The sequence below is a fragment of the Rhinoderma darwinii genome, chromosome 2 (genome assembly GCF_050947455.1).
Source record: "Rhinoderma darwinii isolate aRhiDar2 chromosome 2, aRhiDar2.hap1, whole genome shotgun sequence".
Classification (NCBI taxonomy): Eukaryota; Metazoa; Chordata; class Amphibia; order Anura; family Rhinodermatidae; genus Rhinoderma; species Rhinoderma darwinii.
Window position 1 is genome coordinate 37,241,803 of NC_134688.1, and position 13,457 is coordinate 37,255,259.

The 13,457-nt window shown below is 41.8% G+C and overlaps 1 protein-coding gene across 1 annotated transcript in view; it reads right to left on the bottom strand.

The window, feature by feature from the left end:
• LOC142741701 (interstitial collagenase-like) overlaps nucleotides 1-13,011 on the bottom strand; it is a 53,462-nt gene extending 40,451 nt beyond the window's left edge. The window contains 2 exon segments of the mRNA XM_075851044.1: nucleotides 247-491; nucleotides 12,523-13,011. Of these exon segments, the coding sequence (XP_075707159.1) occupies nucleotides 247-491; nucleotides 12,523-13,011 (734 nt within the window).
• Between the last annotated feature and the right edge of the window lie 446 nt (nucleotides 13,012-13,457).

Consider the following 13,457-nt stretch of genomic DNA (forward strand, 5'->3'; position numbering starts at 1 on the left):
GTTTCATTGGAAGAGGGCATTCAGGAAATAGTGTGTGTTGTGTTTATGGCCTGGGATTGTCTAGAAGTTGAGATTATCATCAGAAGATTATTAAATAGTGAGATTAGGAATTTATGTCACAGGAACACCACCAAGATCTCTATATTGACATAAGCCCAAATTGTGTTACCATAAATTACCACAGATATCGTCCTGCTCTGTACAGTATGAACAGTATGCAAGTTGGCACTCACTTAAAATGGTCACCTGTAAGTTAATGTACTATTGTTCCATTTTGGCTCTCCTGGGAAGAGGTGGTAGTTAGCCACATCTGGCATGCCACAGCGTGGTTTATTCATCACAGCCATGGTCGAATAATTCAATTTTCCAGTAACTTGTAGACCAAAGAACTCTTGCATTTTCTTTATTTTCCGTGAAAATGATGTATCACTTGTCACCATTTCAGCCATATTCATCTGTCCTTTGCTACTGTAATATTTATCAAGATATTCCTACAAATGACATAATGACCGGAAAAGTCTTTCTTATGCAATACAGAAAATATGGTTATAATAGGATAAATAAAAATAGAGTGGAACAGTCTCCAAAATATTTTACTCCAATCTCATACTCAACATACTTAAGATGTTTAGACTTGTGTGTATTAAAAGTGAACTCAATAGGGAAAATCCCACAGATAGTGTAAGGAATAGTCAATCCATTGACCTTGTTATGCTTCGACTACAAAGATGATTATTGTCTGGTGCCTGTGGGAATATTTTGTTCTATGAAATTTATGACCCAGTGAAGTGATATGTTGGCAGGAAAAACTTAAAAGAAAATGTCCTGTAACAACAGTACAACACATTAGCATTGATTTCTATGAGAAGGAAACAAAGTAATGTAACAAAGTTGCATTGTTTAAGTTGGGTCACATGACCTGCTTGCATTTCCCAGCACGCAGACGTCTTAAAACAGTGTAAATTTCTTTAAAATTTTTGGCATTTCTTTGTCTTTCTCTGTAGCAATTTTTCACTTAGGCAATTCTGTCTGGAATTTTGAGGCAGATTTTCATCTGCCTGCATGCCGTTTGTCACGAAAAACGCGACAAAATACACTTTCTCTGCCTCCCATTGATGTCAATAGGAGGTCAGAGACGTAAACGCCCAAAGATAGGGCATGTTGCTTCTTTTTCCTGCAAAACGTTTTTTCCGCTCGCGGGAAAAAAACACCCCCACCTTCCATTGAAATCAATGGAAGGCATTTTCGTACATTTTTTGGCGCATTTTGTGACGCGGTTTGCGCTTTAAAAAATGTGTCAAAAAACTCTGTGCGAACTGGCCCTTACGCCAAGACAATAATGAATATTTAATCAAATCTCCACCCACAAGGGTGCTCCATCCATTAGGCGAGATCAGAACTTCTGCATAGAGGGACAAGTAGATAAGTAGTTTTTTGTTTGCACAATATGGTTCTTTATTTTACCATCAGACCTGTTATTTACCATTGAAAACTAAAGTCCAGAAGGATACATATTTATTCTTTAGTCAGTGGGAAATTACTGTGCCTTGGCCTCAACCATGCAAAAATCCTTAAGGTGGCCATACACATTAGATAAATGTTGGCCGAACCCGCCATTTTCGGTGGGACTGACCGACCATCTAAAGCATAGGTGGACATACCATAATGTATGTGCAATCTGTGCAGCTGCACTGGGGCCCAGTAGGTAAGGGTCATACTGCCCCCTTTAAAGTAGGTAGCAGCCACTTCTTTTGTTTTATTAGATTGCATGTAAGGGATTAAACTAATTGATTTCATTGGTCATAATTACTGGTGGAAATAAGGGTGCTTTATGATAAGGTATCAGTAAGCAAGGTTCCCATATACTTTCCTTAGGTGGGGACCCTCTGCTGTCTGTGTCCGCACCTAATCAAATGTGTTTGGTGGTCCACGACAGCAGATTTCAACATGCCCGATCATGTTGTTTTTAATGAAATAAGCGTTGTCTAGCAGTGTCTTACTCCCTTCTTCCTATTGAGCCGTACATGAATGTTTAAAGGGGAGTCGGGAGGAATAGCTATCTGCCAAACAAGCGTTCAACTGACAAGTATCTAAAGTGTATGGCCAGCTTTAGATTAGTCTACTTCAGTTCTCAAAATGGGAGGCAGGTCTTACTGTTGAGGACCCCCCGCCAGTTCTTAAGTTAGGTGTGGCATTACTTCCTAGCGCTCTGGAGTCAGCAGGACAGATCTATTGTGCCAGGACGTGATGCTTCTGTCCCAGCAGTAGTGATCTATCACAGATTGCTTTATACACATATCATTCCCGTGCATATTATCACTGGAACAGAAAGTTAAAAGTTAGCTTCCTTTAATACAGCAGAGGAGACAGAGACGGTAAGTGTTGTGTTCACTGTAATAACAGTGGCTTTTAATGGCAAATATCTAGTTGGTACTGTAGAATCTGAAGATGGTACTGGGGGCACTCGGGCCAGCACTGTTTTCAATATCTAATGTCTCTAATGTCCCTCTTTTGACATGCATGTTGACAGCTGGTGAGGCCCTGGAAGAGACCTGAACGAATTAAATGGAACTTGTCAAGTTGAAAAAATAGTCCTAACTCCGGGCAGCATGTAATAGAGCAGGAGGAGCCGAGCACATTGATATATAATTTAGTAGGAAAAGATTTTGTAGAACTTGTAATTTATTCATCTAAACTTCTGCTCATTCTAGGCTTGGGAGTCCAGTGGGCGGTCCTACTTAGTGATGGATAGTCTTCTCTGCATTCAGAGATAGCTGTCATCATTAAGTGAGGCCGCCCACTGGACTCCTGTCCAGAATAGGCAGAGGTTTAGATAAATAAATTACAAGTTCTAACAAATCTTTTCCCACAAATCTATATATCATTCTGCTCAGCTCTTCCTGCTCTATAACATGCTACCAGTAGATCAGACTGCATTTTCAATGTGTCAGGTTCCCTTTTAATTGTTGTATTTGGTTTACATAATATTGCATGCTGCTTATATACAATACATTAACACACAAATCAAAATAAGTTGACATGGGTTTGAAGTCAGACATTAACAGGGTTAATATAGTCGTGAGTCAATTTTGATCAACTCATCTAACCTCCTGAAGATTGTGAAGAACCTTGTGTTACTAACAATAGATTTTATTTCATAAACAGTTAGATATTAAATATATAGCTTCATACGTGCACACAGCCCCAAAGAATGACTAATGAGGACGTCTGCATTTTTAGTTCCGCTTTAGCTGCTCCAGACAGTATTTCCTCAAGTCCAAATGTTACCTCATATAGTTATATTAAATGGATTTGTATTAGATTAGACAAATAAAGGGTCAGGGTCTTTTTTTTTCCCCAGAAATATCTCCACCGATGGGCTGTGGCTGGTACTGCAATGCCACACACATTATGGACGAGAGTTGTGCTACAGATTCCTTTAACTTTTAGGGTATGTGCACACGGTAGCAGGCTTTTACGTCTGAAAAGACAGACTGTTTTCAGGAGAAAACAGCTGCCTCGTTTCAGCCGTAATTCCTCCTCCTCTAATTTTGCGAGGCTTCTCTGACAGCCGTAAATTTTGAGCTGTGCTTCATTGAGTTCAATGAAGAACGGCTCAAATTACGTCTGAAAGAAGTGTCCTGCACTTCTTTTGACGAGGCTGTATTTTTACGCGTCGTCGTTTGACAGCTGTCAAACGACGACGCGTAAATGACAGGTCGTCTGCACAGTACGTCGGCAAACCCATTCAAATGAATGGGCAGATGTTTGCCGACGTATTGTAGCCCTATTTTCAGACGTAAAACGAGGCATAATACGCCTCGTTTACGTCTGAAAATAGGTCGTGTGAACCCAGCCTAAGGCTCGTTGAGACATTTTTTAGATAAAGTATCGGGAAGGACAGTGAGCAGTCTATATCCTATTTTATAATATCATATCGTCTGCATCCTGATTGAGGATTATAGTCTTAAACAACTGCCTCAGAATCAATAATTGTAAAAAGTCAAAATGGGCCTAGCACTTATCTGACATTCCCTTCCATAGTCTGTATAGAGACCCTTCCCTTCTATAAACACTTGCCTCAACAAGATCAGCAGTGATCAGCTGCCCTGTCGGTTAAAAATGTTACCGATAAAAACTACAGCTCGTCCAACAAAAAATAAACCCTCACACCGTTCAAGTGTTAAAAAAAATGTAAAAAGTTCTGGCTCTCAGAATTTTTTTTTTCTTTAATAAAAAGTTTTTTTTAGCAATAAAAGTAGTAAAATATAAAAAAAACATTATAAACTTGGTATCACCGTAATCGTATTGAGCCACAAAATAAAGATCAGTTGTCGTTTTTACCGCATGGTGAAAGTTGTAAAAACCCAAAAGACAATTGAGGAATCACAGTTTTTTCCATCTTCAGCCCGCAAAGAATTTTTTTTCCGTTTCCCAGTACATTGTACGGAACGATATATGGTACCAAAAGAAACTACTACTCCTCTCGCAAAAAATACGTCCTCACACCACTCTATTGACGGAAAAATTAAAAAGTTATGGCTCTTAGAATGCGGGAAGTGAAAAACGAAAAACAAAAATAAAAACATGGCTCAGTCCCGAAGGGGTTAATGACCAAGCTATTTTTTACGTTTTTCCATCATCGCATTCCAAGAGCTATAACTTTTTTATTTTTGCGTTGGCATGGCTGTACAAGGACTTGTTTATTTGCGGGACAAGTTGCATTTTTTAATAGCACCATTTTGGGTTACATATAATTTATTGATTAACTTTTTTTGGCGGGTAATAGAAAGAAACCCAGCAATTTCTCCACTCTTTTTTTGCGTTCTTAATTTACGGCGTTTACCGTGTGGTATAAATAACATAATAACTTTATTCAGCTGGTCGTTAGGATTGTGACGCAAAAACATTTTTAGATAGATTTTGCATGTTTTAATACTCTTACACAGTAAAAACACAGTTTTTCCAAAATTATTTGTCTTTGTGTCTCTATATTTGAAGAGCCATAACTTTTTTGTTTTTCCGCCGATGCAGCTGTATGAGGACTTTTTTTTTGTGGGACAATTTGTTGTTATTATTGGTACCATTTTGGAGTACATGTGACTTTTTGATCACTTTTAATTCGTTTTTTACGGCAGGATGCACAGAAAACAGCAATTCTGGCATTGTTTTTTATTTTATTTTTTACAGCATTCGCTGGGCGGTTTAAATAACATAATAGCTTTATAGTTGGGGTCATTAAGGACGTGGCGATACCAAATATGTGTAACTTTTTTACTTTTTTTCCGTAATAAAGCATTTTGTAAGGGGAAAAGGTGTTTTTTTTTTCGTTTTCTTTCTTAGGGGTTTTTATTTATTTATTTAACTTTATTAACCTTTTTTATTAGTCCCACTAGGGGACTTTACTATGCGATCGATTTATCACTGTTATAATACACTGCAATACTTCTGTATTGCAGTGTATTATGCCTGTCAGTGTAAAACTGACATGCATCTGCTAGGTCATGTTTCTGGCATGGCCTAACAGGCATCCACTACAGGCAGACCTGGGGGCCTTTGTTAGGCCCCCGGCTGCCATAGAAAGCACTGACTCCCTGCGATCCCATTCAGGTTGCGGGTGGGGTGAGAGAGGGAGCCCTATCCCTCCAAAACGACTTAGATGCGGCGCTCACTATTGAGCGCCGCATCTAAGGGGTTAAATGGGCGGATTCCGTGAAAAGGCATATGCATCAGAATAAAGCCCGTTAGTGGCGACCGTGAAAAGGCGTATTGGCGGTCACTAACGGGTTAAAATCTCGAAGCAGTGCCAAAAGGTTTGGATACATTAGTGCTACACTTTGGTTTAGGAAGCCAAGATCTCAACCAATGTCACCTAATAAAAGACAAGTTCTCCATGTCTGCTCTCCTGGTGCTGTCAGCAGAATACAGGCACCATTTATAGCTCCTTATTATAGTTACATTGTTAATAGTAAAAATGTTTGCCTAAGGCAAAAAAGGTGAAAAATAAATAAATTATTAAATATTTTGCAAATTGTTCCCTTTTCCCTGGCTCTTCTCTTTGTTACTTTATATAGCTGTATTAATATAGAATTTATTATAATATATTGGGGATATCTATCTATCTATCTATCTATCTATCTATCTATCTATCTATCTATCTATCTATCTAATGTTCACACAGCTTATTTTCTGCCGTATTTTGGGCCGTAAACGGCCGAAAAATCGGAAGCAGGACGCCTCCAATCATCTGCCCATTGATTACAATGGGAAAACTGGCGTTCTGTTCCGACGGTAAAAAAAACTGCCGCGAAAAAGAAGTGCAGGTCACTTCTTGGGACGTTTTTGGAGCCGTTTTTCATAGACTATTGAAAACAGCTCCAAAAATGGCCGTAAAAAATGCAGTGAAAAAACGCAACGAAAAAAGCGAGAGGCTTAAAAAAAAGTCTGAAAATCAGGAGCTGTTTTCCCTTGCAAACAGCTCCGTATTTTCAGAAGTTTTTGAGTTTGCGTGTGAACATACCCTAAATGGTACTATGCGTAATTGACCATAATCCACACAGTCCTTTAGATACAGCAACAAAGAAATTATTGCAGCACTCCAGAAGTAGTTTCCTGCTGAGAGGACTGCAACTACTTTTGGACTGCTGCGATCATTTCTTTTTTGCTATATATATATATATATTTTGAAATTGAGATAACTCAAGTTAAGTTTTTATACATTTTAAATAATTTAAAAACATAATATTAGGCTAAATATATATATATATATATATATATTAATATATATAATTTCAAAATCATCGATGTTTCAAAGTGTGCTTAGATATATAACCTAGAAGAAATGGATGCTAAGAGACAACAAGATAATGAAAAATAGAAGAACACTTTATTACCATACATGATACAATACAATGTAATAAAAATGAAAAATCCATAGACCAACAGTAAAAAAGGGACACTGGGCTGTGTATCTACCAGATAATCACGAATTACAAATTTGAATTCTAACATTAAGCCCCGCCTTAGTAATGGAGGTTGTCAATCAGCCAGCGGCCATTACTAAGTCGGTGATAATAAAGTTTAAAAAAATACAAGCACATAGAAAAAATATTTTATTGAAATAAAAAAACACAACCCCCGTTAACCATTTTTTTTTTTTTTATAACATATTTTTATTACATTTTTCCAAAAAAAAACACAAATCATACAGTAATGCATTGCCATAATAATAAACATTACAACAAAAAAATTTTTACAAATGAACATGAGATAGTAAATGCTTCCTAGCAAAATAGGTTTCATCTTGGATGGTATTCCCCAGAGGCTATCAACCCTCCTTCATCTCCTCTGTCCTTCCCATCCTTTAACCCCTCATGTCGGGTAGTCCTATAAACATAGTTACATAACCGCTTGTAACTGCCTAACTAACACATCAAAACAATACTGAAAACAAATAAGAAATGAGAGCATACATAACATTTGGAGCTTCGTGAAGCAGTTCACCCACTCAGGCAGCTAGTCCGCAAGAAGAAAGAAATCCAAGAGGAGATATACGCTTTACTCCCGTGGTATTTTCAGTGCCCCTAAAGTGCCCTTGAGATCCTCAATCAAGTACCATGGCGTTCCCGTGAATGGGCCTATAATGTCCCTTCGTTCTGTATTGGTGAAATATTTTGTGAGGAAAAGCTTCCATTTCTCAAAGAATTTTTTACTCTGCGTGTCTTTATTCTGTAATATACCAATGCGGTCTAGATAAAACAGTTTCCTCAACCCCTGGACCACCATATTCTGGGTCGGTACTTCAGCTACAAGCCAGTTTTGGAGTATGCATCTCTTTGCCACTATCAGTGTGGCATGGGCCATGGGGGATAAATGTGTCGTTTCTGTCTCTTCTAATTCTCCATCATGTTGTATATGGAATAAGACCTCCATTGGCCCTACATTCCCGTGGAACCTGCCCACCTGCTGCAGTAAGGATGTTATCTCCCCCCAGAATGGCTGAATATGTGCACACGCCCAAAGGCCATGGTACATGTCCGTCTTTGAGATATTACATCTAGGGCATGACGTTTTCCTATCTGGTTGTGAGGGGGAGGGGGCCAGGGTAAATGCATATATTGCTTGGTGTATGATCTTCAATTGAGTTTCCCTCCAGTTTTCGTTGTGTACGTGCGCCCTGAAATCCACCAGCCCTTTTTCAATATGCCTTTCAATGCCTGGTAAATTAAACAGTTTTTCCCATCTCCCAAAGGCCTGCTCCGGGGGCCTTTTCAGTAGTAATGGTCTGAGTGTACTATATAATTGGGAAATGGAGTGTCTATGATTGTCTGTGAACCATGAGTCAAACAGGTTGGGGGGGACCTCATCCGCTACATCCGCAAGTTTAGTTTTACAGTGATTAACTATTTGCATGTACTGTAAGTGCTGATGCCGTGCAAAAACGTATTTAGTCTGGAGCTCTTGCAAGGTTAACCACCTCTTATCCTGTGCGTGAAACATATCCCCCAGTGTCGCTACCCCTTTCTCCCTCCATTCTGACATTAGTTTGTTAGATCTTCCTGCTGCAAACTCTGGGTGCTGCCATAAGGGCATATGTTTTGAAATGCGGTAAGAAAGATTATAATGTTTGCGCAGTACCTTCCAGGCAATGATGGTATCTCGTAACAGAGATGATTTCTTGACGATCTTTGGGAGACAAGTGAATGTTGTGTGTACCAGAGCCATGAGATCCCAAGGTTTTGCTAGCTGTCTCTCCAATCTAGTGTTGGAGTGGAACTCTGTGTTGTGTTTCCAGTCTAGCAGGTGTCTACTCAGACAGGCCAAGTTATAACCCCGGATGTTAGGGAAATTGACCCCTCCTTCCGCCTTCCGCATCATGAGTTTCGTGAGCGCTATTCTTGGTTTCTTTCCCCCCCATATGAATTTGGTAAATGATGAGTTGAGTATATTGATATCTGAGTGTTTGACCAGAAGAGGAATAGTCTGGAGTGGGTAGAGTAATTTCGCAAATCCTGACATTTTGACCAAACAGCTCCTTCCCATAAGTGATAGAGGTAGACCGTGCCATCTCAGAAGATCTGCTTGGATATCCTGTATAAGGGGAGGATAATTTAGATCATATAGGGATTTGGGTGCTCGACCCACCTTAATACCCAGATAAGTAATGTTTGGCTTTGCCATCTCAACATCTAGGGTGGCTAGGGACCGCCTATATGCTGGGTCCTGTGTTCCCAAATCTAATAACTGGCATTTTAACGTGTTAACTTTGTATCCTGAATAGCTCCCAAAGTCGTTCAATGCCTGGAAGATACTCGGAACATCTTTAAGGGGGTTTGCGAGAAATAACAAGATGTCATCTGCAAACAACGTTTCCTTGACCTCCATCTCCCCCACCCTTATGCCCGTATATAGATTGGATGACGCCAGATAACGTGCCAGCGGCTCCAAAGCCGGATTGAACAATAGTGGCGATAGCGGACACCCCTGCCTTGTACCTTTACACAGACGGAATGGTTTAGATAGAAAGCCTGGTGTGGAGATTCTAGCCTTAGGGTCTTTGTAAATGTGGTGTAATAAGATCCTGAATGCCCCCGTTATTTCCATCCTATCCAGGACTGCATCCAATCATTTCCATCGGACATTGTCAAAAGCTTTCTCCGCGTCTAGGAAAAGTAAAGCCGAATGTTCCTCCGGAAATGGGTAATGCTGTACTCTATCTAACACTGCCAGAACCGTCCTAATGTTAGTGACCGCCGACCTACCTTTAATAAAACCTACTTGTTCTGGGGCTATGAGGAACGGCATTATATTCGCTAACCTATCAGCTATGATTTTGGAAAGGAGTTTAGCGTCCACGTTTATGAGCGATATGGGCCTGTATGACCCTGGTAGTAGGGGATCCTTTCCAGGTTTTAGCAATAATTTCACATAAGATGTGTCTGCTGATGGTGGTAGTCCCTCCTCTCCCAGAGCATTATTAAACAAGGAGACCAAAGTCTCCGTAATCTGTTCCCGCATTACTTTAAAAAATTCGCCGGTCAGCCCATCTGGGCCAGGTGCCTTACTATTTTTTAGGTTTCTTATTGCCTCATCTACCTCCTCCCTTGTGACCCTGGCATTTAGAAGTTGCAACTGTTCCGCGGAAATGACCGGTAAAGTGACCTTGTCTAACAGTGTGTCTGTCAGCGGAAGGGAAGATGTATCAGAGTACAGCTCCTCATAGAATTTGGCCAGGATGGTGTTAATACTAGATGGATCGCATGTTTCTCGCCCATTATGATCCCTCAATTTCGCTATGTGTTGCACTGAGCGTTTTCCTCGAGCCATATTGGCCAAAAGTTTACCCGCCTTATTTCCAAACTTATGTAAAGTAGCTTCAAAGTCTCGAGTATGCAGTGTTTCTTTCTGAGCTGCCCACTCGTCAAAAGAGTGTTTTGCCTGAATCCAGGCCTGTCTAGCATCCAATGTAGGGTGTGCCAAGTATGCTGTATAGGTTGCCCTCAGTGTAGCACTAGAGGCATTAAATTTTTGCGTTATTTCCCGTTTTTTGCTGACGGTATATGCCATTATCCTCCCCCTCAGCACTGCCTTGGCCATATCCCAGAACAGTGAGGGGTCATCTCTGTGTCCTGAATTCGTCGACGTGTATTCTAACCACCACCCTCTTAGCTGTCTCACAAAGGTGTCATCAGTTGCTAAATGAGCCGGGAATCTCCATATGAAGTCTTATCCTCTGGGATATATTTCCTGGAAATCTACCCGTACCGGGGCGTGATCCGAGATCACTAGGTCCCCTATCTCGGCGACCCCCAGCCTCGGTTGTAATGTTGGGGATATTAAAAGGTAGTCTATCCTGGACCAGGACTGTTGAGCGTGGGAGTAATGCGTAAATTCCCGGGCATCCGGGTTACCCCTTCTCCAGGGATCTATTAAGTGTGTTCTTTCCATCAGGGGTCCTAACACTCGGTCCTGTTTTCTGGGGGCCCTTGTAGGAATGGATTCCGTGCTTTGTGAATTGTGTGTGCGTCTATCCTCCTTGTGATCAGAAACTGAATTAAAATCACCTCCCACTGTTTTGTGCTGGACATTATCTGACAGAAGGGCCCTCTCCAAACCATTGAAAAACGAAATATTATCACTGTTAGGTCCATACACGTTATAAATGCTTAATACCCCGCATGGTGTGCTTAGAGTAATATGGAACAGTCGCCCTTCCTTATCAGCATCAGTATGAATTACCTCATGTACCAGGTTTCTATTTATTAAAATAAGTACCCCCGCTTTACGGCCACAAGCTGAAGAGCCGTATACTTGGCCCACCCACAATTTTTTCATGCGGTGGAAGTCGCTCTCCTCCAAATGTGTCTCCTGACGAAGAGCGATGTCTGTATGGAGTTTTTTTAAGTGACGGAGTACCATCATTCTCTTGTTAGGGGACCTGAGCCCCTTTACATTCCATGAGGTCAGCTGCATAAATTGGGCGTTCCGAAAAGGTTCACTATTGACTGGTCATATATATCTATTTCTAGGCAAGAGTGCTTTGCTGCCTTGGTAGCCGCTCGGCGGCGTCTGCTCCAGATTGCTCCCAAAATTACAATAACAACATTTACATTTGGTGCCTGAGAATTGGCACAACCTTTAACAACAAAATGCCCATCCAGGAATGTCACCAGCATTTCCTGTGAGACAAACTTTAAATTGGCATACATAACTTCACTTTTTTCTGGTCTGTGACCCCTCCCCCCTCCCCTTCCCGCCATCTTTTCGTGACATACTGGATCTTCATATTTCAAATTTTAGAATATTAAAATAAGTTGGACTTCCTATACATCACGGGTACACGTGCTTATGCCTATTATAGCAGGAATTTTGTCGGAATAACATCCCACCAGAACCAATTGCCACATGAATATATAAGGCACAATCAAATGCGCTCATGGAGCCCCTATGAGATACTTATCAGTCCGGGATGGTTGCAAGCCGGTTTTCTGAGCGTTGTCGGTGTGGCGTCTTCGACGATTCTGCCCGTTGTTGCTTGGGTGAGGAAGTGGAATTGCGGGCGATATCTGACCATGTACAGTCCCTCGGTGGAGAAACTGGTGCACGGGGTCCTTCCCCTCCTGTACCTTGACTCGCCGTCTCCTCTCCCGATTTTCTAGGACCCCGAAGTCCAGGGATCTTGTCTACATATAATGCCGCCTCCTCAGGATTGTGGAATACCTTGGTGTCGCCATCCGTCTGCATGATCCTCAAGGTGGCCGGATATTGTAGCTGGAATTTGATTTTGCGTTTGTAAAGGGAGGTGCAGACCCCTCCAAATGCTCTCCGACGCCTTGTGACTTCTGCCGAATAATCTGCAAACAGGATGATTTTTGCACCCCTTATATGCAAAGGGGTATTATGGTTCCGGAAAGTGCGCAGAAGTTCCTCTTTATCATTGTAATCCAAGTAACGCATGATCACCTGGCGCGGTCTGCTTTGCGGCTCTCCTTTGGCGTTGGCGCTCGGACCAGGGGGGCCCACTCGGTGCGCCATTTCCACTCTGCAAGATCTGGTCAGGCCTAGCGCTTCTGGTAGCTCCGTCTCGCAGATGCCCTGGAGAAGCTGCGGTCTAATATGCTCAGGCAGTCCCACTATCCTTAGATTATTCCTTCTGGAACGATTCTCAAGATCTTCTAAGCGGTCCCTGAGTTTTGTGTTATCTCGCATTAGGTCTCTAATGCAGGTATGTGCCCCTGTGGATTCATCTTCCATGAGACCAACCCGCTGTTCCAATTCATCTAGTCGATTGCCATGAGATGTCACCTCATTTTGGAGTTTTTGGAGCGTTGTTGTGACTGTGGCTATTAGGGAGTCTCTGATGTCGGGGGCCAGTTGGGTAGCCACCTCAATTGCCAGCTTCCGATAATCAATCTGAGAGTCAGTCATTACCGACGGCGATAACATTTCCCTCTGTAATTCTGGGCTCTGAGACCGGCTCTGTGAAAGTGATGGCTGCAGCGGCGCCGCCATCTTGGATGGCGCCTCACCTCGTGCGCTGTGTTCGGCCGGGCAGGAGATCTCTCTGCTGCCGCTCCGGAGGAGATATCTCTCCATAAACCGCCCGGTTCTTGTCACCCAACTCTCCTCCAAACGCCGGGGTGGTTATATCCTGCGGGTGTGTGGCATCGATGGGTTAGGGGATCGGGGCTTCAGGAGCTCATGCAGCTCCGTCCTCACATCCCAGCACCGGAACCAGAAGTCCACCCCGTTAACCATTTTATTGAGAATAAAAAAACGCCGTCATTGAATTCCTCGTATCCAAAGTCCAACGACCGAACCTGTAAAAAAACACAAACACACAAAAATAATCAGTAACACATAAAGAAGCAAAATTATTCTTACCTTTCCTGGGTCCAGTGCTGGAGCCGCAATGTCAACGAGCTGACTCCTGTATCTAATCCGATCATGTGTGATAC